Source organism: Myxine glutinosa, chromosome 8 (assembly GCF_964187855.1).
Source record: "Myxine glutinosa chromosome 8, kmMyxGlut1.1, whole genome shotgun sequence".
Taxonomy (NCBI): domain Eukaryota; kingdom Metazoa; phylum Chordata; class Myxini; order Myxiniformes; family Myxinidae; genus Myxine; species Myxine glutinosa.
In genome coordinates, this window is record NC_136268.1 from 110,402,888 (window position 1) to 110,421,490 (window position 18,603).

At 46.6% G+C, this 18,603-nt stretch overlaps 1 protein-coding gene across 1 annotated transcript in view; it reads left to right on the forward strand.

Annotated features, from left to right (window-relative positions):
- The window catches only part of LOC137432840 (sulfotransferase 1B1-like), a 64,493-nt gene extending 48,345 nt beyond the window's left edge, over positions 1–16,148 (forward strand). Inside the window, exons 6-8 of the mRNA XM_068125089.2 lie at positions 1,779–1,873; positions 2,002–2,182; positions 14,855–16,148. Coding sequence (XP_067981190.2) covers positions 1,779–1,873; positions 2,002–2,182; positions 14,855–14,967 — 389 coding nt within the window. The 3' untranslated portion in view covers positions 14,968–16,148. The remainder of the gene's footprint in view (positions 1–1,778; positions 1,874–2,001; positions 2,183–14,854) is intronic.
- The last annotated feature ends 2,455 nt before the right edge of the window (positions 16,149–18,603 follow it).

Genomic DNA, 18,603 nt, shown 5'->3' on the forward strand with positions numbered 1-18,603 from the left:
CGGAACATTCGATTTCAATAACTTCTTCCTCGATTTATGGACTGACAACCATAAACTGGTAAGACAGACGGACAAACAGAAGGACAGACGTTAACTAATTACTTCACTCTACTTTTCACTTCGCGTGCGTGGGATAACTGGAGATTTCATAGAACACGTTACCCCACCCATCTTTCAGAAAATCAATTTGGAGAAAAATAAGTGTACCATGAATCAAATAAAATAATAAATTGACTTCCTGTGCGCGTAATTCACATGATCACTAATTAGCTTCCAGCTCAAGGCTCATCCTGCATGGTTTATCTACGGTGAGACTGACTTTCGTTCTTTATGAGAACACCAATCATGTTTTAATATTAATAAGTTGAAGTGATCCAGATCTAGTTACAATAACTTTTTAAGTGATTATTCACCATTGTGAAAAACCACCGTTTAGAGGCCATTTTTCCCCGCAAAGCGGGGGTTGGCCTTTTCGGGGACCGTGGTAGTTGTTGTTTTTTTTTGGTCCCCTTTTTGAAGCAATGTTTTACGGCCGGATGCCCTTCCTGACGCCAACCCTTTTTGCCGCCTTCAACGACAAGCAGGGAATTACCAGTGAACTGGTACTCAATTAGCCGACCTCGGAAGGATGACAGGCTGAGTCAACCCCCCTGGCATTAATTCGGCGATCGACCGAGATTCGAACCCAAGATCCTAGGATCCCAAGCCGGCACCCTAGCCGCTAGCCCAACACCAGGGATAATTTCAAAATGATATGTAGCATGATATGGACCAAAATGATGGACCAAATTGAGAGATGGACCAAAAATGATATGTCGCATGATATTTCAAAAAGGTGTGGATGGTTTATGACAACATTTGGTGGACGAGTTGGGTAGGTAACAAGAACAAGCTGACTAGATTTTGGTTAAGGTCCAGATGCAAACTGGCCTACCAATGGCATACATAGCGTAAATTGTTCAGCCTGGCGGAGGTATGTGCTCTACCGACTGCCGTTCTCGTTCCCTCAGCTACCCAAGGTGGACAGAAGTTGTGTTTTCACCCCTGTCTGTTTGTCTGTCTGTCGATGAGAAGGATATCTCAAAAAGTTGTTGGCAGACTTGTAAGAACCTTGGTGGACAGGCTGGGTGTGTGACAAATAAAATTTGATTAGATTTTGGTGAAAATCTGGATCCGGATTCAGATACCAAAATTTTCAAATCATTCTTTACTATTGAGAGATAGGACGAAGAATTATGTATTGCATGATATCTCAAAAAGTTGTTGATGGATTCGGACAAAACTTGGCGTGCAGGTTGGATGAGCGACAGGGAAGAATTGATTCAGTTTTAGTGAAGATCTGAATCCGGATCTGGATAAACGACAATATTTGAATTTTTAAACGATTCTTCACCATTGAAAGATCGTGCTGCCAAAATCGATATATCGCACAATATCTAAAACAGTTATGGACTGATCCAGATGAAACTTGGTGGATGAGTTGGGCAGGTGATAAGAACAAGCCAATTCAATTTTGGAGGTGCGGATCCAGATCAGGCCTATCAGTGGGTTATCAAACGTAAACTGTTCAGCCTGGTGGAGGTATGTACTTCTCCGATTGCTTGCCGTTCTCGTTTGAAATGTAATCACACATTAAACAGAAATCAATTTTTCAAATGACTTCCAACAATCATTTCGTGATCTTTCCTTTTTCCTGAATCCTAAACAGTATTTTTAATGAAACATTTTACCACGTCCATGGTAAGTTTCACTCTTATGGAGACCGCATTGTTTTGCAGTTGGTTACGGCTCCTGGTGGGACCACGTGAGGGGATGGTGGGACAACAAGGAAAAGCATCGAGTTCTTTACATTTTCTTTGAAGACATGAAAGAGGTTTGTGTGAAATGAAGTCTGGAAAAGCTTGCAACATATTATTCCAGACTACCAGTAGTAATAATAAAAGCAAATCAACAAAAATTATTCCTAACAATATTTTTGCAATTTATCTGTTTTCACACCAGAACCCTCGTAGAGAAGTGACCAAGGTGGCAAAGTTCTTGGACAAGGATCTTTCTGAGGACGCACTGGATCGTATCGTGCACCACACAAGCTTTTCAAAAATGAAAGACAATCCGATGACCAACTACAAGACATTGCCCTCTTTTGTCATGGACCAATCAGTTTCATCCTTCATGAGAAAAGGTTTTTATTCTTTCCTTCTGGAAGAGTGAGGCTCATGGAAGAGCAAAGGTGAATTGACAGGGGAATAGCGGGACAACAATACGGGACTTTCAAAATTACGTAATCTTCCCCAGAATGATCGGTGGGTGCGCATGTGCAGAAACTCCAGGAAATAACCATTTCTCAGGCCTCATAAAATATATGGTATGAGAGAGATAAGGATGGTTACCTAAAATGGCTCACTTTTCTAAAAGAAAATGAAAATATTTGGGAAATTACCTGAAAGACAGGGCAGTGCCTCTGTGCAACGAAAGATTTGTATATTAACTTTGTCAGCTTGTCGAATGCACTGCTGCTCATACAGTAATGCACTTTCCCGACCACATGGGTAGGTGAAATGCCCCCATTGCATAGGTGCATGCTCCACAAACCTGATGGACCGCTACCAATGAATGGGGTTGGGGGAGTGTTAGGGGGGGGGGGGGGGGGGTTAGACCTGTTAGAGCTGTTATAAAGAAATGATTTTTGGCTACAGAGCCACAGGGCAGTTTATTATATTGCTAAAAGGAGAACCGTGTGTGTGTGTGTGTGTGTGTGTGTGTGCATGTGTGTGTGCGCGCACGCGTGTGTTTTTGTGTGATTGTGTGTGTGTGTGTGTGGCACTGATGATTATTTGAGAATGAATGCCTCAATTCTGATTATTTCCAAATTTTTGTGTTCCCACCCCTCACTCCCTGTATCCATCCTCATCATCATCTTGTAGCCATGGTTGAGAAAGATTTCACAACCCCTTACCAGATGTCCATTTCGACTATTGCCATCGGAAGATCTCTGGCCGGAATACCTGTGTTTCTGACAATAATGTCAGGGTAGGATAGCTTTCTACCACACTTCAATGTTAATGGTTTGGGCTTCAAAAGGATGAGGGATGAAATCACCTGTTCCTTGCCCCTAAATCGGTGACCTGTGAATTGGACCCTTCATTTGCTGGTTGTGTCATAGATCAGTGGGAGGTTACCATAAATATAATTAAGCATGGCATGAATCCTCCAAGATATGATTTTAACGTGCCTAAGGAGGTTAGTGTATGTTCCATCAAGACGGTTTTGCGTTTTTGCACGCCAAAAGTTCCATTTTTCAGAGCCAGATAAAAGTATACTTTCGACGGTAGCCCTGAAGAGGTTTCCTTTGACATCTCGGACAGGTTTGAATGCCGAATTGTCTAATTTGCTGCAGGATGTCTCGGCCATCCCTTTCCTGATCTGGAAGTATTTTGGTGAGGCCATTATGTATGTACCCAAGTATTTAAAGTCACTTTCAGGTTTGATGTTCACACCAGACTTAAATTGGATGGTTTGTGACTCCGATGGTGTGTTTCCTGAGTTAAATTCAATTTTAGTTTCATTCAGGTGAAGGCCTACCTGTCTGGCAGCTGTTTGTAAGGAGATCTTGGGCACCTTTCAGACTATCAGAAACAAGTGAAAGCAAAGTCCTGACCAGTAAAAAACTTAGCGGTATGCCTTTGTCTCGTCTTCAGGTTAATCATTATCCCTTTATCCTTGCAAGAATCAGGTGGAAGGTGTAAGATACAATCTGGAATTATTATGAATAGATAGGGTGTCATTCTGAAGAGTGAAAATCCAGGGAAGAAAGTTCAGGAGAGGATTTGTCGACCCCGCATGGCCTGTTCCCATTGGTGCGCACCCGACGGGGTGGGTCCCGGGAAGGAGCTGTGGAAAAACCCTGCGTAGTTCAGGCAGCGACTTCCACCTCCCCTCGCACACCCCTCCTCTTGCCCCCACCAACACGTGAATGGTTCCTCCGTACTGTGTGTATGTGAGGAGCTTTGTCCGATTTATATTTTAATTTTTTTACGGATATCGCCCCAGGCAAGGCATACGCCACACTAGGTAAGGGGCTAAGAGAAGGTTAGAAAAATATAAGGATAAAGCAAAAAAAAAAACAAAAAAAAAAACATCCAAGACGCTGGAAGTAGCAGAGGTCGGGTAAAATGCGATTAAACCTCAAAGATGTAGGAAGTATGAATTGACATTCCTCTTAAAGCAGAGTAAATCGTAGGATAATGGGAAGCATGTTGCAGATAGTGAATTCCACAGCGAGACAACACAAGGGATGAAACTATCTGTATAGCCTTTCATTCTACATCTTGGGTCTGCTCTTGTGTATGGGTGAGCGGAGGTGGCAAACCGAGTCTTACGTCCAAACACTCTTATGGGAGGACCCTAGTTAGAAAGTCCAACAGAACATTTGCCATGAAAATATCTGCAGAACAAACCAAGAGTGGCCATCAACCTACGGTGAGAGAGCAGTTGAAGAGTTGAACACATCTCCACACCAACCAAGTTGACTATGCGTTTCTGGAACCTATCAATATGGAGCCTATCAAGGATGCAGAACAATACTCGTAATGTGACGAATGTGCAAGTGCAGGGAAGGAAGAATGGGGAAAGGTAATTTTACAGATCCAGGGTATAGTATTCTGTGATTCTGAGTATTGAAACTGCCCAATGAGCTTTGAGCTGGGTTTCAACGAATAGGAGTGGGCGTTCTGGGAGAGTGGAATATTGATGGCATGGCTACAACCGGAGCATGTTGTTGATTGAAGTGATTGCAGTTGAGCACACTTAACTGTGTTCGTCCGTGTTGTGAGCGCTACGCCGCTACCGTAACTCTCTCACACCACTACATTTGGCAACGAGGATTTCCTGCCTAGAATCAAGAAGAAGAATCTACGCGACGAGCGGCGGATCACCTGGGCTGACGGAATGGCGATTTCACTACCTCACTTCGACAAGTTTCCCGTCTATAATGACGAAGCTACTGCTGGCACAAGGTGGAAGAAGTGGCATGCCAGGTTTGAAAATCTGATGGCTGGACTGAATATTACGAACAATACTCGTAAGAAAGCTCTGTTTCTGCACTATGCAGGTGAAGAAGTGTATGATATATACGACTCTCTACTAGCAGCCAAGCGAGATGATGCAGCAGCATATGACACCATTGTCGAGGCTCTCACCAACCATTTCACGCCCAAAAAGAACACCGATTTTGAAACGTTCAAATTCAGACAGCTGACGCAGAATGCTGGTGAAACAATAGACAGTTTTTACACTCGTCTACGACTCCAAGCGTCCCACTGTGACTTCACCGACCAGGTAAGGGAGGTGAAGAGCCAAATTCTACAATGATGCAGCTCTCAGTGATTACGATGACGTGCTCTCCGAGATGCAGATACGACGCTGCGGTCCCTGCTAGATGAGGTGCGTGCCCTCGAAATTGATGATGCCCTAGCCAATCAAATGGAGGGAGAGTCCTCTATATATATATATATATATATATATATATATATATATATATAAGTGCCATACGTCAACACCAATCTCATCCAGCTCTAACGGGTTCCAAGAGAGGAGGACGCCAGTCCACCTTCTCTGCATCCAGTCTATATCACCGTGGACATAGCCAGCCCTCTCAATGGTGGAGACGTCCGACGACGCATGTGGGTGTCTGTCCACCTCTACCAAAATATAACAGACAACACGAGACAAACAAAGGATTATTTATTTCGTTTTTGAATGCAAGATATTCCATGTTAGTCATAGGAAGACTCAAAATTTCACAGTGAGTCATCGTCTTGTAATATAAGCCGACACCACCATGACATTGTTACTTCAGGTTAGAGGTCTTCAGATGTGTCATAGCACTCGCTCCTCGGTTTGTGGTGAAAGTCAAACCCATCCAGCTCTGGCATTCCTTGCGGATCATCACTGGATAGCCAAGTTTCTGTGAGACAAATTAAATTTCCATCCAGGAAACGTTCGTCAGACTTTAAGTCTTGAATGTGTGACTTGAGACCCTGAACATTGTGAAGACTTAACTTACAACCACTTAGCGGTACAATTTCGGGGTAATTCATCTCTGGTGAGCCGACAAATGGTAACATGTTGGCCATTGCTGCTGCAACCTTTTCATCACAGTAAATGCTTGACTCTTTGAAGTCCTGGATTACAAGTCCTTCTAGTGTTGTCACTCGACTTACAGCTACATAGGCTTGGCCAGCAGAAAATATTTTCTTAAGCAAGGCAACAGCTTCTTTTAATGTTAACCCTTGCATTTTATGTATCGTGTAGGCATAGCTGAGTTTTAATGGAAATTGACACCTTATACCACCGTTTGTTACTCTGTCTTCCTGAGGACCGATAGGAGTGCTGTTACTTGGTAACGATGGTGGTATGGATTTTTCTTTTCGCAACTTGTCCCCTACTCTTGCATTGTCAAATACAACATAAACTACTGAAGGGAACGTAACACCAGTAGTTTGTGATAAATGAAACACAGTCCCAAAGACACCATTTACCAACCCATCTGATACATTCATGTTTTCTGTCAACATGACACATGCACCTACAGCTAGTGTGAGTCTTCTTGGGAGATTACTGTTCAACACTTGGATGTTCTTTTTACCAGTTTACCAGATTTGGTATCTCTGCAAAAGTCTTCTGCGTCAATAGAAAGAGGATTAGAGCAGGATCAATGAAGTTTTTCCCTATTATATGTCTCTACTTGTTTATTTGTGGCAAATATGTGGATTGCATCATTCTCTTCACCAGTTTCACGTTGACATAGTGCATGTATGTCCTCAGCTGACAACTTTTCAGATCTCTTTTGTGTTCTCAAACGATTCAGAATCTCTGCAAAGGCTCCATCTTTTTGCCTCATTATCTCTGTCAATTCAGCAATAAGGAAATTATGAGCCCAGAGGTTTCTACATGTAGAGGTTTACTTTTCATGGGTGAAAGCTGATAGAAATCACCAACAGCAATGACTGAAACATTTCCAAAAGGAGAAAAATCCCGACATTGTTTTATCTGTCTTATAGTGGGGCAACTTAGCATAACAATTGTGCATTTTGTGAGGAAAGCACCAAATTTGGCACACTAGTAGACTATCATATTATGAAAAGATCTGGATATTGGGCCATCTCAGATTCAGAGATTTGATTTTTGCAAGATTTCGATTCGATTGGGATTGAAGAGAACACCTTCTTCGTCTTCTGTACAGTGAAGTTGCCAGCCCTGAATTCTCTGGCTACATCTGGGTGCTTCAATGGGAGTGCAACCATGTCCCTCAGGTGAACAGGGACCCACCTGGCATAGTGTGTGGTCTAAGGCATGGAACCATTGGACCAGTTCCGTCAGGGCATCAAGGTACATCGTGAATGAAGCCTGCCGCAGAGAACGCACGTAGACCAGTACCAACATCTCTAGTTCCAGCACAGTTGCCCAGTACTGAAAGTTGGGAATGTCTTCTCCTCTCTGGTGACACCAGTCTTCGAACTCAGGCAGGTCTTCTGCATCATCAGCATGTCATACAGTGGCGTTCATACGCACGGTGTTGCAGGATGTGCAGTGCCGCTGCAGTGATTTGCTGAGCTCTTCTTGTGCGGGTGACGTGGGCAGCTCGCAGGAAGGAGTCGGCCGTCCCTGGCGTTGCAATCTCAGCTTGCAAATTTGCAAAATCTGCAAATCTTGCAAAAATCAAATCTCTGAATCTGAGATGGCCCAATATCCAGATCTTTTCATAATATGATAGTCTACTAGTGTGCCAAATTTGGTGCTTTCCTCACAAAATGCACAATTGTTATGCTATATTTAGGTTAGCTGCCGGACTATTAGTCTTCCATGAATATATGCCAAGAGCTTGTGATCCACCATAGAAATCTCATCGATTATCAAAATCTGTAAACTGCTTAACTTGGCTCGAAGGGTGTTCAGTCTTTCTTCACCAAGAGGCTGGTATGGTAATTTGGCATCTACACTGATACAGAATGCATGGTGTATTGTGGCTGCATTGATGTTAAATGCTGCAACACCAGTAGGAGCAGTCAGTAATACAGACACATCACAGGGTTTGGCAATGTCCGAGCAAGAATTATGGTTGCCTCGTAATAAACCGTTTTGATCACGTGAGTTTTTCCTGTACCAGCACCACCAGTGACAAATACATGAAATGCGTCAGGGGTGTTTCCATGACTGTTTCCATGACTGTGGAAACCATGAAAAGGGGTGTTTCCATGACTTTTATTCAGACACCACTGTCGTACCTTATAGAATACTTCTCGCTGCTTCTCATTCAACGACCTCAATAGGGATTGAGCTTTATCAAAGGAGATCACACATTGGCGAATTTCAATGGTATGATTTCTCTTTTCACGGTGAAGTAAGTCAGGGATATCACCGTCATCTTCTGGATCTGTGTTATTGTCTTTCAGCACATTTAAACAGCCCAACCTCTCAACTTCAGTTTCTGGACATATTTGAGCCCATGCATCTTCAAGTGGACCAGCCTTTTCAAGCAACTCTTGTGCTTTGTCAATTGTGTCAGCTGCCTTTTCAAACGGTGCTTTGTTCCTCTCAACTATGTCTCTGACATATTGTACAGGGTTGTTTCCACATTTCACAGCTCCACCTTCATATAAATTTTGGTAAGTTTCAAAGTCATCAGGTTTCAGTTGACCATTACATCGGTGAGGTAGAAAAAGTTGCAGAATACTCTGATAGTACGGTACTTCTTAGGTTCTTTCATGGGTGAAAATCGTGCATGTCTGACCCCTGCTGGATCACTTTTAGTTCTTTTCTGCATGTAACCCAATCCATTTTGTAGCTTACACACTGTACTTTGAGGTTTGCCACTTTTACACTTTGTCAACTCAGATTTGTACAGAACTTGGAACTCTGAACAGAAGTGGCAAGGCAAACATTATCAAACTCTGTTGTACTTGGCCTGTTCTTGTATCTATCAACGAAGCTCGTCATCCAGATATCATCAGCATCCAAGTCGTTACCTTTGCTTTTGTTCTGCAGAACATGAAGTGGTCGACTCATTTCACAACATTATCGCCAGTAAGAACAAACTGCACTTTTCTGGACGATTCTTTCAATCTTAGGTTGCAAATTCTGTAGACAGCTTCTTGTGCACCAACTTCTCAATTGTGAAGATAGACACCTCATAACTTTTTATAGCTTGTCGTGCATCTTCATTTCCATTCAGTGCTTCTTTTCGGGAATGATCAAGCAATAACCCCATTTCTCTTTCTGCCTTTGATATGTTGGAGATATTGTAAAATATGCAGAAATATGCATCTAGCACATACTGAATATCCATATTTGCGTCCAGCAGCGAATGAGATCACTTATTGTCCTGGTTTATCCAAACATCTTTTAAAACAACACGAGCTTTAATTGTCAGTTTCGCGCATGCAAGTTCAAATGACTCTTGCGTTACATCAACCTTTCTGAATGGCTCATCTACAGTACGAACATTTTGTCACCATCTACAAAGGCATTCCATATTCTCTCCAAAAGATGTTTGGCATGCTCCTTTTTCATTGCCTGTTGTTGTACTTCAGCAACACTCTGTGAATGACCCATAGACCTCTGTGAATGACCTCCCACCCTCAGGAGAGCCAGGAAACAATATCTCTCCATTCTCAAGACTGAACTCTCTTATCTGTCTCCTTCTTCCAAATCCTGGTGGCGTCTGGTCAAATCTGTTTCTGGTGTTTGTTCCCCCTCCATCCCCTCCCTCACCTCAAACGGCTACACGGCTGATGCCGCACGTGAAAAAGCTGAATGCCTCAACTCTGTGATTGCCTCTAAATCTTGTGTCCCAAACCCATCCCTCTCTGTACCCAACGTACCCAGTCATACCCAGCTGTTCCTGGACTCTGTGTCCTTTCCTCCTGACAAGGTGGAAAAGTTTCTGTCAACCCACGACTCTGATTCTGCAACTGGACCTGACGGCATCAGCCCACGGGTCCTAAAATCCTGTTCTTCCACTCTTTCACTCCCTCTCTCTGTTCAATTCACCCTCTCTTTTGCTCAAGGTCATCGGCCATCTGCTTGGAAATCAGCCAACATCACCGCTTTGCACAAAAAATGTGCAAAAACAGATCCTAGCAACTACAGACCAATCAGCCTTCTCCCAATTATCAGCAAAGTCATGGAATCCATCATTGCTTCAGATATGAAATCTTTCCTCTTCTCCAATGGCTTGATCTCTGATCATCAATTTGGTTTCAGACCTGGTCGCTCTACTCTGGACATGCTGCTTCTGCTTTCTCAACAATGGATGGAGGTCCTCAATGCCAAACAGGAAATTAGAGCTCTCTCCCTTGACATATCACGTGCCTTCGATACAGTCTGGCACCCCGCTCTGCTCACCAAACTCTCCTCCATTGGTATCCATGGTAATCTCCACGCATGGCTGGCGGACTTCCTCTCTAGTCATAGTCAACGTGTGGCCCTGAATGGGTTTCTCTCATCTCCTCTTCCTGTTCAGGCTGGAGTTCCCCAAGGCAGTGTTCTGGGCCCTGTGCTTTTTCTGGTCTTCATCAATGATCTCTCTGACTCTCTTGAAAATCCTCTCTATCTCTTTGCTGATGACTCTACTCTCTGTCGCTCCATTCCTCATCCCTCAGATCGGCAGTCTGCAGCCTCCTCACTCTCTGCAGACCTGGACAAAATCACAGACTGGGCAAACAAGTGGAACATGTCTTTCAATCCTGACAAATCTCACACTCTTACGATGTCTCTCCGAAAAGACCGACTGGACAACCCTCCCATCCACTTTCTGAATAATCCTCTCCAAAAAGTTCTGTCACTCAAGCTTTTGGGTCTCACTATCTGCCATGATCTTTCCTGGGAAAACCACATTTCAAATCTGGCCTCCAAAGCCAGTCGCCGACTGGGCATCCTACGTCGTGCGAAGTCCTTCCTTGGCACACCTGAGCTCCTCACCACATACAAGGCTTTCATCCGCAGCCTCGATTCAGTATACAAAGCTCAATGCAATACTGCTGTCCCCTCTGGGCTGGTGCTCCTGCCTCACACCTAGCTCGTCTTCACGCTGTTGAAACCAAAGCGTTCAGAATCATTGGAATGTCCCGCAATGAAGCTAACTCCAAGGGCCTTTCACTCACTCACCGCAGGCAGGTGGGTGGTCTTTCCGTCTTCTACCGACTCCTCTCTGGCCTTGCCCCCCTCCCCCCCCCAGCTCTCTCTGGGCTCTGTCCCCCAACTATTCCTACAGGTCGCACAAGATCTGCCTGCAAACCTCTTATGGTTAAACTGCCAAAATCAAGACTCTCTGCTCGCTCTTTCACGAGCCTCGATTCAGTATACAAAAAAAAAACAGAAAAAAAACCTTCACTCCTTCATTCCTCTTTTCTCCCGCCTCTGGAACAAACTCCCTCACTCTCTTCAATCCCACTCCACCCTCCAGGTCTTTAAAACAGCTGTTCACCACCATCTCTTATCTTCCCCCATCCAAAACCTTGATCTTTTCTACCCCCGCTAATTTCACCCCAAATCCACTTTTTTGAAATACCAACTTCTGTCCTGGAAGTCCTTGGTGTCCTTGTGTTTTATACTTCTCCCCCCCCCCCCCCCCCTTCCCACGCCTCCTCCCCCCAAGCTCTCTCCCTCCCACGTCTCCCTGCTCTCAAATGTTATGTTTGTGTGCTCCCCCTTCTCTCCCCATCTCGTCTTCCGCTCCCTCTTTTTATATATTTTGTTTGTCTGGTTGATTTGTTTGTGAAATAAATGTTAGCTCTTTCACGAGCCTCGATTCAGTATACAAAAAAATTTTAAAAAAAATGTGCGCTTTGGTAACATTTTTAGTTTGCAACCCTGGATGTCATGGCTGCGACCGGAGTATGTTGTTGATTCAAGTGATTGCTGTTTTCAACGAGAGGGTGTGCCGGGTTTTCATTGAGCGCACTCAGCTGTGTTCGTATGTGTTGTGAGTGCCAGCGTAACTCTCTCACACCACTACGGATGTATCGAGTGGTGAGGAAGATGTATCGAGTGGTGAGGGAGATGTATCGAGTGGTGAGGGAGATGTATCGAGTGGTGAGGGAGATGTATCGAGTGGTGAGGGAGATGTATCGAGTGGTGAGGGAGATGTATCGAGTGGTGAGGGAGATGTATCGATTGGTGAGGGAGATGTATCGAGTGGTGAGGGAGATGTATCGAGTGGTGAGGGAGATGTATCGAGTGGTGAGGGAGATGTATCGATTGGTGAGGGAGATGTATCGATTGGTGAGGGAGATGTATCGATTGGTGAGGGAGATGTATCGATTGGTGAGGGAGATGTATCGAGTTGTGAGGGAGATGTATCGAGTGGTGAGGGAGATTTATCGAGTGGTGATGGTGATGGATCGAGTGGTGATGGATCGAATGGTGATGTATCGAGTGGTGAGGGAGATGTATCGAGTGGTGAGGGAGATGTATCGAGTGGTGAGGGAGATGTATCGAGTGGTGAGGGAGATGTATCGAGTGGTGAGGGAGATGGATCGAGTGGTGATGGTGATGGATCGAGTGGTGATGGATCGAGTGGTGATGGATCGAATGGTGAGGGAGATGTATCGAGTGGTGAGGGAGATGTATCGAGTTGTGAGGGAGATTGATGGAGTGGTGAGGGAGATGTATCGAGTTGTGAGGGAGATTGATGGAGTGGTGAGGGAGATGGATGGAGTGGTGAGGGAGATGGATGGAGTGGTGAGGGAGATGGATGGAGTGGTGAGGGAGATGGATGGAGTGGTGAGGGAGATGGATGGAGTGGTGAGGGAGATGGATGGAGTGGTGAGGGAGATGGATGGAGTGGTGAGGGAGATGGATGGAGTGGTGAGGGAGATGGATGGAGTGGTGAGGGAGATGGATGGAGTGGTGAGGGAGATGGATGGAGTGGTGAGGGAGATGGATCGAGTGGCGAGGGAGATGGATCGAGTGGCGAGGGAGATGGATCGAGTGGCGAGGGAGATGGATCGAGTGGCGAGGGAGATGGATCGAGTGGCGAGGGAGATGGATCGAGTGGCGAGGGAGATGGATCGAGTGGCGAGGGAGATGGATCGTGTGGCGAGGGAGATGGATCGAGTGTCGAGGGAGATGGATCGAGTGGCGAGGGAGATGGATCGAGTGGCGAGGGAGATGGATCGAGTGGCGAGGGAGATGGATCGAGTGGCGAGTGAGATGGATCGAGTGGCGAGGGAGATGGATCGAGTGGCGAGGGAGATGGATCGAGTGGCGAGGGAGATGGATCGAGTGGTGAGGGAGATGGATCGAGTGGCGAGGGAGATGGATCGTGTGGCGAGGGAGATGGATCGAGTGGCGAGGGAGATGGATCGAGTGGCGAGGGAGATGGATCGAGTGGCGAGGGAGATGGATCGAGTGGCGAGGGAGATGGATCGATTGGCGAGGGAGATGGATCGAGTGGCGAGGGAGATGGATCGAGTGGCGAGGGAGATGGATCGAGTGGCGAGGGAGATGGATCGAGTGGCGAGGGAGATGGATGGAGTGGCGAGGGAGATGGATGGAATGGCGATGGAGATGGGTCGAGTGGCGAGGGAGATGGATCGAGTGGTGATGGAGATGGGTCGAGTGGTGAGGGAGATGGGTCGAGTGGTGAGGGAGATGGGTCGAGTGGTGAGGGAGATGGGTCGAGTGGTGAGGGAGATGGGTCGAGTGGTGAGGGAGATGGATCGAGTGGTGAGGGAGATGGGTCGAGTGGTGAGGGAGATGGATCGAGTGGTGAGGGAGATGGATCGAGTGGTGAGGGAGATGGATCGATTGGCGAGGGAGATGTGTCGAGTGGTGAGGTAGATGGATCGAGTGGTGAGGGAGATGGATCGAGTTGTGAAGGTTATTGATCGAGTGGTGAGGGAGATGGATCGAGTGGTGAGGGAGATGGATCGAGTGGTGAGGGAGATGGATCGAGTGGTGAGGGAGATGGATCGAGTGGTGAGGGAGATGGATGGAGTGGTGAGGGAGATGGATGGAATGGTGATGGAGATGGATCGAGTGGTGAGGGAGATGGATCGTGTGGTGAGGGAGATGGATCGTGTGGTGAGGGAGATGGATGGAATGGTGATGGAGATGGATCGAGTGGTGAGGGAGATGGATCGAGTGGTGAGGGAGATGGGTCGAGTGGCGAGGGAGATGGATCGAGTGGCGAGGGAGATGGGACGAGTGGCGAGGGAGATGGATCGAGTGGCGAGGGAGATGGATCGATTGGCGAGGGAGATGTGTCGAGTGGTGAGGGAGATGGGTCGAGTGGTGAGGGAGATGGATCGAGTGGTGAGGGAGATGGGTCGAGTGGTGAGGGAGATGGATCGAGTGGTGAGGGAGATGGATCGAGTTGTGAGGGAGATGGACACAGACGGATCGAAGGACAAACGACCGACTGAGGGGTTTGAGGAAAGAGTGATGGGGGGTAAAGGAGGGTCGAGCGAGTGAGCAGGTATAAATGTGGATTGATGCAGTGATTGGTGAAACATGTGGTTGATTTAAACCGTTTGAAGTTGTTGACACCATCACAAAAGTGAAACAACAATCCTCCACCAGTCACCATTGTAATCCTAGATGTTCCACATTGGTTTGATGTGAGGGACGCTTCCTTTGGTTTGGTGGGTACATTGGTGACTGCAGGAAAGTTTTATTTTTACAAAATGAAGTTCACATTATGGATCATCTTCCTCGCACCTTCCCTAGAAAATCTGTTGATTTGGTTCCCTGAACTAGGAACATTATTTAGTTCCCCGTTAGGAACCAGGTGGATGGACCAGATGTGCAATGCAATTAGCTTTTCACCCTCTCCCTTTTCAATGTGTTCCAGGTGAAGTTGGAGACTGGAAGAATCATCTGACTGTGGCTCAAAACGAGATATTCGATGAAGTTTACAAGAAGCTCATGGTGGGAAGTTCTCTAACGTTTAAACACGAGCTCTGATAAAACGGTTTCTCAACCGACAGGGTTTGAATCTTCATGTGATCTGCTTTATACACAATCATATTTGGTGGGATTCATTTCAAGAGAAATCGTTGAAATGATGTTTTTCTGCATTATGCAAATGATTTGATTGATATTTTAAACACATAAATACATTTTAACAAGGAAATTATGCATAAACAAGTGTTACGTGGTCCTCCCGGTGACTACTTGGTCTCGGTGACCCCCGGACCGTGAGAGGAACTCCGCCAGAAAGATCTATTATTTATGCGCTTTCGTAACGCAATCAATATGAATTCCAATCAATAAGAAACCCCACACCAAGGATCCGGAATAATCAATGATATATTCCCCGAGCAATCAACAACCATCCACAATCAGCAATCAATAGTACAAAGATGTAAACTCATCTATAATAACTCTAAGATGGCCATCTTATACATTCCTCACGTGAGCCCCACTCCCGACTCCCTCCATGGTCAATGTCTCTCTCAATGTCTCCGTACTCTTGTAGTTCGATCTCCGCACGTGGGCGGTTGAACGGACCCTTCCTGACGTGCTTTCACCGGGCACGTGCCGTACCGGGAACAACGGCTGCAGCGCGCACCTCCTGGCCAAGCAAAGCGGGTACAGCAAAGCAGGCAAAGCAACACGCGGCTTGCCCAGCGCGCGCGGCCCAAGGTGCGACCCGTACGCGGCCTTGTAGACGGTGAGGCGAACTGTGCCGGCTGCTTGGTTCCGTGCACGAACCCACGGTGACTTGACGTGTCAAAGGGTAGTTACACGTCCCGGTAACTCCTCTCGCCAGACGGGCTTTTAAACGCCGATTCTGTTACGTTGCTCAATCGATACCGCTCGCGTCCGAGCTCGGCGAGGAAGAAGAAGAATCGTCGCTTCTCCCGGACCTCGTGTCTTTTCTTCTTCCGTTTCCGTTCTCCTTTTTCCCAGAAGGGCTCCTGACCCTTTAATCACAACAACCTTTAATCGACTACACATTGATAAGCAAAGACCTGAATAGTAATTCACATACATTCACATAAATATGTAACATTCCCCCCCTTCAAGAAAGAAAGTTTGAACCCAGCGAAAACTTTCTTTGCCGGCCAACTTGGATAAACAAACCGGATTACTCACCCCCCCCCCCCCAACTCATCAGTTCCCCCCGGGCACAGTCATCACTTAAAAATAAAGCAACAAAATTTCACACAATCCCCTAGATTAATTCCCTCTGGACCAAGCGTCAACCACTTCTAGTTTCTCTTGAATGACGGTTAAGAGGTGGTGACCAAAGCCCCCAAATTTAAACCTCTCTATAGCACTTTTTCGGGAGGCCCAGCGTAGTATTCCCTACATGGACGCCTTAAGGAATGTGGAGTTCACGGTTAGTCCGGGGAGGAAAGTTCATTACATGGACGCCTTTAAGAACGTGGAGTTCACGGTTAGTCCGTGCAGGAAAGTTCACGACCTGGACGCCTTTAAGAACGTGGCGTTCACGGTTAGTCCGTGTAGGAGCCCCGGCTCGGCGGCTCCCCCGTATATAGTGCTTCCACTTCTCCAGACTCCTAACAGTTACGGTGGGACCCCTTGTCCCAGCCGTTACCTGACTGGCGGTCTCCTTCTCGGCCAGTGCTCTGACATTCATTCTTTCGGGAGGTGCCGTAACTCTGGGAGCCTCCATAGTAATATCGGCTGCTGCCAACCCCAAAACTACTGCCAAGTTGTCCTCTTCTGTAGACCTCTCGACGCCTACGAAATGCCTTCCCTACTGTTATGGTCCGACCCTCCAAATCCTTACCATTCCAATTCTTCTCTGCCTCCCTGGCGTCTCTTGTGCTTGCAAACGTGACAAAGCCGAACCCTCTTGACCGTTGCGTTTCCCTGTCTTTTACCACCTGCACTTCCACCAGCGGCCCATATCTGTTGAAGACAGAGGTCAGAACTTCTTCCTCTGTGTTGAAGTTCAGTCCCCCTACAAATAACTTGGAACTTTTGTCGCCATCCCGAGCTGGTGGGGTGTTATTTTCCCTGCTGTGCTCTTTACCAACCCTTGGGTTACCATAAATTTGCCCCCCGGCCAAATCATTCCCAATAATCACAGATACTCCCTCTACAGGAAGCGTGGCTTGTAAACCGACAGTGACCGGTCCTGACACCAAATCGGATTCCAAATGGATGACATGAAGTGGGGCACTAACACAGCCACCGATCCCTTGTAACCGAACACTATCACCAGTTGCGGTACTCTTTGACAATGGCAAAATGCTTTCAAGCATTAAGGATTGATGGGCTCCTGTGTCCCTCAAAACCCTAACCGGTCTTGGGTTAGTCAAGTCTCCCTTGAGTGAGACCAACCCCTCATAAATAAATGGTTGGTAACTCTTCTGTGGGCGATTTCTTACGCTTGCCATCGCATTTGGAGTGGTAATAGTCGGACTCCGCTCTGGGTCTTCCTTTTTCATGAGGTAACAACTGGACATCAAGTGTCCAGGTTTCTTGCAAAAAGCGCAAGTAGGCCCGGAGGAAAAACTCGTGGTCTGCCTCGGGCCCCCCGAAAAATAAGTTTGTCTTGGGCCCGCAGCCCTCTGATTTCGAACAGGTGGGGTATCCGCGTTGTCCCCATAATCCTCTCGAGGCCGCCGCCATGTATTGTCGTTCTCCGCACCTGCTGTTCCCCACCTCCCCTGCGGAGATCTAGGCGAGGAGTTAGGTTCGTGGACCCCTATCCGGTGTGTTAAGGCATAATCATCTGCCATGGTGGCTGCGTCCCACAACTTCGGTACTTTCTTTTCCTGCAGGTACACTTTGATGTCCTCGTGGACACACTGTTGAAATTCCTCCACCAGGATCAAGTCACGCAATGTTTCGAAGTCTTTCCCGACTCCTTTTGACTCACACCACCGATCAAACATGTTTTCTTTCACTCTAGCAAACTCCACATGGGTCTCACTCTCCCTCTTCCTGGCATTCCTGAATTTTTGCCGGTAAGCTTCTGGAACCAACTCATAGGCTTTGAGGATGTGCTTCTTCAATACCTCATAATCTGCACATTGGTCCATTGGTAGCGCCGAATAAATCTCTTGAGCTTTTCCCACCAGCACACTTTGCACTAGTATGGTCCAGGCCTCCTCCGGCCAGTTTAACTGTCGAGCCACTTTCTCAAAGTGTGGAAAAAATGTAGCGACTTCCTTTTCACTGAAGGGTGGAACCAGCCTCACATGTCTGCCCACATCCCAGGTGTTCTGGCTAGGTGTCGACCCCGTCAGCAAGGGTGGTACCTCTCCCCGTTCTCTCATTAACTCCAGCTCCTTGAATTTAATTTCTTGCTGAAACTCCATGTCACGTTCCTTTAATTCCCTTTCTGCTTTTCTCTCCTCTGCTTCGAGGTCCCTTGCAGCTCTCCTCTCCTCTGCTTTTCTCCCTTCTAACCTTTCCTGGAGTTCTCGTTCCACTCTCCTTTCCTCTGCTTGTTTCTCTTCTCTCCTCTCTTCTGCTTTCCTTTCTTCTTCTGCTAACCTTTCCTGGAGTTCTCGTTCCACTCTCCTTTCCTCTGCTTGTTTCTCTTCTCTCCTCTCCTCTGCTTTCCTTTCCTCTTCTGCTCTTTCCTTTTCTGCTTTCCTTTCTTCTGTTTTCATCCTT